This window comes from Sinocyclocheilus anshuiensis, unplaced genomic scaffold, assembly GCF_001515605.1.
Source record: "Sinocyclocheilus anshuiensis isolate Anshui unplaced genomic scaffold, SAMN03320099.WGS_v1.1 scaffold1389, whole genome shotgun sequence".
NCBI lineage: Eukaryota > Metazoa > Chordata > Actinopteri > Cypriniformes > Cyprinidae > Sinocyclocheilus > Sinocyclocheilus anshuiensis.
In genome coordinates, this window is record NW_015552672.1 from 113053 (window position 1) to 121775 (window position 8723).

At 35.0% G+C, this 8723-nt stretch overlaps 1 protein-coding gene and 2 non-coding genes across 3 annotated transcripts in view; 2 read left to right on the plus strand and 1 right to left on the minus strand.

The window, feature by feature from the left end:
* The first annotated feature begins 3344 nt into the window (after positions 1-3344).
* On the plus strand, positions 3345-3416 carry trnaa-cgc (transfer RNA alanine (anticodon CGC)). Its single transcript has one exon. It is a non-coding gene; the product is annotated as a tRNA-Ala (tRNA).
* A 2009-nt stretch (positions 3417-5425) lies between these two features.
* On the minus strand, positions 5426-5498 carry trnav-uac (transfer RNA valine (anticodon UAC)). Its single transcript has one exon. It is a non-coding gene; the product is annotated as a tRNA-Val (tRNA).
* A 482-nt stretch (positions 5499-5980) lies between these two features.
* The window catches only part of LOC107667425 (beta-galactoside alpha-2,6-sialyltransferase 2-like), a 17192-nt gene continuing 14449 nt past the window's right edge, over positions 5981-8723 (plus strand). The window contains exon 1 of the mRNA XM_016459093.1: positions 5981-6216. Within this exon, the coding sequence (XP_016314579.1) occupies positions 6205-6216 (12 nt within the window). The 5' untranslated portion in view covers positions 5981-6204. The remainder of the gene's footprint in view (positions 6217-8723) is intronic.

Sequence of the window (8723 nt, forward strand, 5' to 3'; positions counted from 1 at the left end):
ACAACTTACTTACACATAGTAAGAAATGGTTATAAAAACTGAAACAGAAGTGAAACAAGTAATAGGAAAGAGGAGAAATAAAATGCGATACTTATCCTTTGCCGGTGTCCCTGCCCGGTGGAGTCGCACGGTAGAGTCGATGGTTTTTACACTCTTCGGTCTTCACACGAGGAGGCCGTCATGCGACGGCTGCCGCGGTAAACGAAGCTTTTTTTATACCCGTCTAATAAAATACTAAATTAATTCAGCTGGACACACTTTCCTTATTTTCTCCGCAACAAATGGCCAAGCAAGCGCAGACACTATAACAAATATATGTATTATATCAGTAAACAATATATGTATCATGAGAACTCTCAGAAGATTTTATAGAACTCTGAAAGCAAGCTGCAATGCTCAAGCAATGTGAAGCAAGCTCATTGGTTGCGTATGCAACATGAACCAATCAGCTTGTGACAAGTCGTTTAATGGTAAGAACACCATCAGTTACGTTAAAGACCCATCAGCCTGCCCATCTAGAGTTTCATGACAGAACTTGGTATATATATGACTTACTCTTGGTCTCCCGTGCCACCCCATTTAAAAAATCCTGAAATCGCTAATGATGTCAGTCAACATATTTTCTCTGTGATTTATCTGTGATTATCAGCCGTTCCATATCTTCTTACATAACTGTCATTCACTGCCTGATTGGCTGCCTGTGGTTGCCTGTATATTTGACAATGCTCAACACCATTGGATCAGAGCACCAGTTATGCTTTGGAAGCCTTTTTACCATGCCAATAAAGCTACTTAAATTTGAATTGGTCAATCACTTTTTTTTCAAACAAAAATATAGTATATTCATTACATATGTAATACAGTATATGTATTACTATAGTAATATATATTATACTGTAAGAGATAAACCCATGACTGGCATGACTACTACTATAGCAGTCAATAAACAATAAACTGGGTTACAGGGATAGTTCACCCCAAAATGACACAACAATACTCACACTCATATTGTTCCAAACCATGAATTTTTTTCTTCTGTTGAACACAAAATAAGTTATTTTTGAAGAATGTTGGTAACCAAACTGTTGCTAGTAGACATTGACTTCAATAAGTATACTAGTATGGAACAACATGGGTGAGTAAATGAGTAAATAAAGGATGAGTAAATAATGACAATTTTAATTTTTAATTTTTTTTTTCACAATTTTGATAACACTTTACTCGAGTACAATTTAAACTGACTACTAGTATCTTTACCTTATTACATTTCCAAAGAAAAAACACTTTTAACTCCTTAAAATGTTATTTAAACTTTAAAAGTACATATTTTACATTTTATTTTGTTCAATCTTATGCACATTAAATATGGTAAACAATCTCATACATGCACGCTGTTTTTGCACATTAAGTACACGCATTTCAACTCCAGTTATAACTTTCATCAGGGAAATTTCTGTCTATATTGGCTAAATGCACAAGATTGAGTACAAATAAAATCAGTGATGAGAATATTTTGGTGGCCATGATTGCGTTTTTAATTAAATGTTATAAATCTCCAAAAGTGTTTAAATGAACATTATATGTTAAATTAACTGCAAATCATCTTGATGTTCTTACAGGGAGTGGATAGGTAGTATTATAATGATATATTTAGTAACAATTAGGATTGTCAATTAATTATTTTAATCTAAATAATTACACGATCTGCTCATTAATTAATCTAATTAATTAATCACAAATAATTACATTATAATTTAACATCATAATTTAAAAAAAACAAACCTCTAAATCCCCCAAATAAACAATTAAAAGATTCACTATTGTTACAGACTGGAGCACAGAATAGACAACACAAAAAGTGGCTTTTCAAAAAGTCAGTATTGTATGTTTTAATTATATGTCACTCATCATTAATTCAACACACATTCTTGTATTCTGTCTGGAATGTTTCTGGCTGCTGCATCACATCTGGCTCATTAAAGGGATACTCCATCCAAAAATGAAAATTCTTTCACCATTTATGCACCTGATGCCATCCCAGATGTACACGACTTTCTTTCTTCACAAAAAAAAAAAAGGGAAAAAAAAAAAAGATTTTTAGTGCATAATTCAAGTATATGAGCCTGCTTCAAAAACCACACAAAGTGATCATGACAGTGAAGTTTAAAATAGTAATGAATTAATGCCATGCTCACTTTATAGTGTTTGAAGCATCATCTTTGGACGTCCTGTACACATTTCACTTTTCAAAAAAATCTTTGTTAGAGTTCATCTGAAGAATAAAAATCATATACATAGATAGCATGAGGGTGTAAAGGATGGAGTTTCCCTTTAAAGGCTGGTGTTTTTGTGCTCAACTGTGCTGCATTTTAATTGTTGTTGTATGCACTAGAAGTTTTTGACATGCAGCCATTGTGGTTTGTTTTGTTTTCTCCTTTTAACCAAATCTTGTATCCCCACTGACAAAACATTTTATGCTATTTATTTTTACGTAATTACACGAATCTCCTCTCTCTGTTTCTCATTGATTGATTGATTGTTGCTAGGGTATTTCTACTTTTTTAAATACACTTCAAAGCTGTACCTTTTTATTTATTTATTTTTTACTTTTACTCAAGTATGTTTTTGGCCATTTACTTGTACTTTTAATTGAGTAAAATGTTCACTGAGCATCTGTACTTTAACTTAAGTATAACTTTTGGGTACTTTTTTTGCTTTCATGAATATACTCGCCAAGCCGTCTTGTACTTGCCTTTGGTGCTTGGCGAATGTTCATTTTGGACCCTGGCTCAGGCTGGCTGAGATGCTAAGGGTGTCCGCTGGATGGCGCTGTCAGCTCTTGCAGTGCTGTAGAAAGCAATACGCAGAAAATGACAGTATTTAGAAATCAGCATTTTACACTTTGTTTTGTAATTGTTTCCGATCAGGAGTAACTGTTTCAGACCAATCAGGTACTGTTCTGGTGGGGAAATCCTGTGAGCAGGTTTCGTTATTTATTTTGCGTTATTGTAATTTGGTCTTGAATCTGGTGTGTCACGGCAAATGCGTGACAGTTGCCAACACTGTTCACACGTTTAGAAGAAACCCTTTGTATTTTCATGTTCAACATTAGCAATGTTTCTTCTTTCAGCGTTTGAAGTGTAACTTTTAAGTGTAGCAGGGTTAATTTCAGAAAACTTTTAAGTTATCTACCGGTAATAGGTTTTTAATGTAACGGTTTTCCCGGTAAAATTCTGTATGTGGCTCTCTCTAAGTGCTACAAACTTGCAGTTAAAGCTAAAAGAATTAATATACTGCTGTTCTTCTATTTTTAAGAAAAAAATTACTAGTCAGTTTAGTCACGTGGGGATGTAGCTCAGTGGTAGAGCGCATGCTTCGCATGTATGAGGTCCCGGGTTCAATCCCCGGCATCTCCACTTTTTCGGTAATGATTTTTCTGCTGGTGACTACAATAAAATCATACCCTTTAATATATAATAACTTCATTTAAGAGTAACATACGCTGATCATTAGTCAAAATGGTTAGTAGATATTAGTTTTGTATGTTTTATTTCTTCAAAGGCCCCACAGACCCCTGGTAGAAAACACCGCATACACCTTATTTTTAAATACGGAAATAAGCTCTTTACAGTTAATGCACTGTTTGTACAGCTAAAATAACTGGAATAAGGTGGGTATACAGACATTAATGGCCAGGGCCGGAGTGGGAGTCATTTTCAGCCCTGGAGTTTCATGCCTTCGAGCGGCCCACTTTAATTCACGACTGACTATAGCTATTACAATAATTAAAACTTCAGTATAGGGCTGGACAATATGGCCAAAATTGATATCACGATATATTTCTTAATTTCGGTCGATACGATATAATTCCGATATCGATATGAACACTATTTATCTGAAATGGAAATCTTTTGTAACATTATAAATGTCTTTATCATCACTTTTGATCAATTTTAAGCATCCTTGCTAAATAAAAGTATTAATTTCTTTCCCAAAAAAATAATACAAATTATACTGAATGGAATAGTGTATAATGTTACAAAAGCTTTTTATTTCAGATAAATGCTGATCTTTGGATCTTTCTATTAATCAAAGAATCCTGAAAAAAAAGTACTCAACTGTTTTAAATATTGATAAACAGCAAATCAGCATATTAAAATGATTTCTGAAGGATTATATAAGTCTGCAATAGCACACTGTTCTCTACAGACTTGCAATTCATTATATTTTTCTACAGCTTTGTTTTTTATTATTATTTTACTCGCCGCCTTTGCGCTTTCTATTATACATTTTTTGCTCGCATATCTCCAACAAAACATTTGTAGGCCATAATTATGTATAATGTATGCCTAATAATGCCTAGGCATAATGTCTGCCTGCAGTTAAAAAGTTCTCAGAAATAATCACATTTGTTTTGCTTAACCTATATTCTAAAAAGAATTGTAATGTCATACAAAAAAGAAAAGAAAAAAAAAAGTCATAGGCCTGAGTAAATTGTACCATTATAACATCGTGACTGCACAAGCAGTGTAGTAATTTAGGAGGTGAGAATACTGTGAAATTACATACATACAAATAGCAAGAAATTTGAAAGCATAACAACTGAACGTCTATGAAACGTCTATGCACTTAAGTGTTTTGAACTAAAATGGCTATTATTGCAACCATACAGCCTATGAATGAATGAAAATGCCTATTTTTCAATTAAAGAAAACTTGTGGGCTGAGTGTGGGCTGCTTCTGGTGCTTGGGTTTCTACTTCAATAAAATGAGGTCCAAGTTTAAGAATGCGCTAGAAGTTACATTTTTTTAAATGTATTTTCCTCTCTATTTAACAGCCTTAACTTACAATAGTGGAAGACGTCTCCCCTCAGGTAGATTAAATGTTTTCCTGCCTTGCTAAATTTTGTGCTCATGATCAATAAATTGCATTCGCCCAAACTGATTTGCCAAAATCAAACCGCGGACGTAAGCGCGAGTCCTGCTCGCCGTGAAACAGGAGCAGCCGGCGGAGGATTCCGCTTGGTCTTAAAGCATTCATCAACCAGCTACGTTCACAAATTAAACAATATTTTGCGCAAAAATAATGATTAATTATCAATTGAGAATGTGTTATTCATATGGTCTGGTGGTCATATGGCGTATGCCTGCGAATACGGGACAAACTGTGTTATAGCTTTCATACGGGACGCTTCTTTGAATTGCATGACATTACCGGCCCTCGCGGCCAAAAAACAGACCGGCCCACCGGGAATTTTCCCGGTGCTCCCGATTAGCCAATCCGGGCCTGTTAATGGCCCTAACATCATTACTGAATGCAGGATACACTGATAAAGAAATTATAAACTGATAAAGTAAATAAAAGCATCTGCTAAATGTAAGTAAAACTATATATGCGTCCTAAAACATCATCCTGTTGAAAATCCTGGTTCCACTGGGGCTCGAACCCAGGACCTTCTGCGTGTAAAGCAGACGTGATAACCGCTACACTATGGAACCTAACTACAACATTATAAACAGCGTTACAGATTAAATATGGTTCCATTCAATTTAAATGAACTGAAATGAACATGTAAGCAAATCAAGATTTAACACGGACAACATGTAGGCTGATATACAGTGTAGTATTTTAACAAAACAATTAATAATGCTACATTTGTGCCTGACCGCACGGAATGAAGACGGAGAAAGTGCAACGTTAACGTTAATTTCATGTTAAAGGCACTAAGAGCGTGAAATATTTTTTTCTGCATTTAACTGATTCTTTTAACCACACAATGCTGTATGCATTTGTGCCTGTTTGATGTCAGAAGCTCAGATATTATCAGCAATATTGGCAAAGACTGAGCTACAGAATCTGCTGCATTCACATCTGCAGTCGCATGCGATAAACCCGTACGCCAGCCTTCTTCTGCTCGAGACATCCGATTGAACAATCAACGCAGCAGTTATTATGCAGTATATAAACATATAAACAGCGCGTAATGATCATCTATATATAGATGTCAAGTCGTAGAGCATCTTTTCGGAAGGGAAAAGGGAAAAGTCTTATTTGTGATTTAGGTTATTATACTACAGGATTATACAAAATAGCTTTTTAGTATACAATATAGCTTATCTGTAGGCCTATGCATTAAATAAAATGTCAAGACCGGGCACTGGAGGAAACTGATTTAACTAACCAAGAATAAAGCATCAGAAAAATATGAGATACACGGTAGGCATGATTTTTATATTTGTCTCATCCACGCAGCATCATTTCTCAATGCATTTAGACGCTTTTGAAAAACAAACGAACACAGAATTAACCTACACGCACATGCCTCACATTATATATTTATTCAGTTTTTTTTATATTTACTCTGCGTGTTATGTAAAACAGAATGCGGTTGCATTAATCAGGCCTGTGCAGTTATTTTTTATATGAACATTCACATGTCGCATCCAAACTTATAAAAGCCACATTGTCTGATAGCCTTATTTATGTATTATTTGTAGACAGTTTGTATGTAGCCATAGCTCTGCCTGTATGTTTAATATGTTGCCCAATTTGTATTTATTTATACTATCAAGGACACTATATAGGCTTATATATAGCTTAGGTAATTTCCTGATTAAAAAGAGGTAAGATTTAATATATTAACTAACCATTCATTTGTAAATCCATGTATAAGTATTTGACTATGCAAACTCAGAGATGTTCATAAGTGTGTGTGTGTGTGTGTGTATATATATATATATATATATATATATATATATACTTAACGTGTTAATTAATTAGTAATGAAAAAATAACGCAATTAAAATATTTTAACGCAGTTAACGCACTGTCCCCGCCCCTAGACCTGTACAACATGTTACATTTCCTACAGTTGACTGTTGACAAATATGATGCAGGGCAACAACTCCATAAATGCAGTTATGCCCTGAAATTTCAGATATTGGGGCATAAATGCCGCTGTATGAGTTTTTGTCTCATTAAATCACATGATAAGCGATATCACACGAGCAGTGAGAGCAATATCACACAAGCGCTGTTTTTGTCACAAATAGCAAGTGCGCAAATGCTATTTTATACAACAGTTCAGTAAATAAGAAGTTAATATTGTGTTATATTTTAAACAATATTGTGTTTTTTCTCAATTTTGCCAACGAAAATATTACCAATGAAGCCACCGCAGAACTATGCGTCTGTGAGCAATAGCGGTGCTTAGTTTCTGAATGAATACTTGTTTTGAACGAATCGTGTGAACCAATGATTCAAAGGCCCATTCATAGAGAGAGCTGTTGGCCCTATCCCAAATCATTTACTCACCCTCATGTCTTTTCAGACCTGAATGACTTACTTTCTTACATAGAAGGTATTTTGAAAAATGTTTATAACCAAGCTGTTTTGGTTACCAGTGACTTTCATTGCATGAACAAAAAATATTTTTTTTTATTACAAATGAATTACAAATGATCTTCTTTTATGTTCCATCGTTTATGTTAGACCATTGTAGCCTAAACGTTTATGTGTAATACATTTTATGTTGAGTTGAATAAAATATTTATTTCTAAATTTGTAATGTCTACTTGTTAGTGCTGGGCAACGATTAGAATTTTGAATCGCATGATTTTCTGCGATTAACCGCAATTAATCGCATTGTTATGCACAAAATTCAATGAATTCAAAAGTAGTGTATTGTGCATTTTTTTAATTTAAAGGGGTCATATGATGCGATTTCAAGTTTTCCTTTCTCTTTGGAGTGTTACAAGCTGATTATGCATAGATAAGATCCCTGAAGCTAAATAAGGTGCTTTTTACAGCAGTATTCCTTTTAAATAGTAGCAGTTAAAATAGTTCTTGTAAATCTCAACTTATAACATTACTGTAATCAAATTAAATATAAAACCAAAGCTATTTGCTACTGCCAGGGCATTGACGTTTTTATAGAAAATATTTTATAGTTTGTTATAGAAAAAGAAATTATGCTCAGAGTCCAGAGCCTCTATCGTAACATTATAACAGGCACCTTCCGTGTAGAGACCTGGACTCCCGTGGGACACAACGCAGCAGAGTGCGGCGTGGCATAACACTTGATGGGCGAGTGCGGGCGGGTAGAGACTCGTGTGTATGGGATGCGGGAGAATAAGGGTGTACTTTTACACTAGGCAATCTTAACCGTGCCCAAGCGCGTTTGACCCCCAAAGCCCAGTTCGTTTGACTAGTGTGATCACTCTGTGCCGCGCTCGGGCACGGTTCGTTAAGCCATCCCTGGCTCAGTAGGAAGAGGTGGGCCAGTTGGCCAGTTAACCACAAAGTTAACAAAACTAGTCCGAAGTCATGAGCGCTGCTGCAGTCTTAGGACCACCCCAAATGCTCTCAGGTTGAGACACGTGATGACACCCATCCCAAGCCAGTACTGATCAACATCTTACCCCTCCTGTGACCCATGCTTTGTCTGTATGTGTATTCAGAGCCAGTGAGCAACGGACTTTCATAATAAAAAACTGCGTTAATGCGCGATAAAATAATTGTCGGCGTTAATCAATTAATGCCTTAACACAATAATAACGCATTAACTTGCCCAGCCCTACTACTTATACTTTCTAATTTAACACAATAATAACTTTAAATAATCTTTTGTGGGTATTTTCACAGCCAAATGTAGTTAATTACGTTAATTAAATTAGTTAATTAAGTTTAGTCAATTAGATCAATTAATTTATATATACATATGT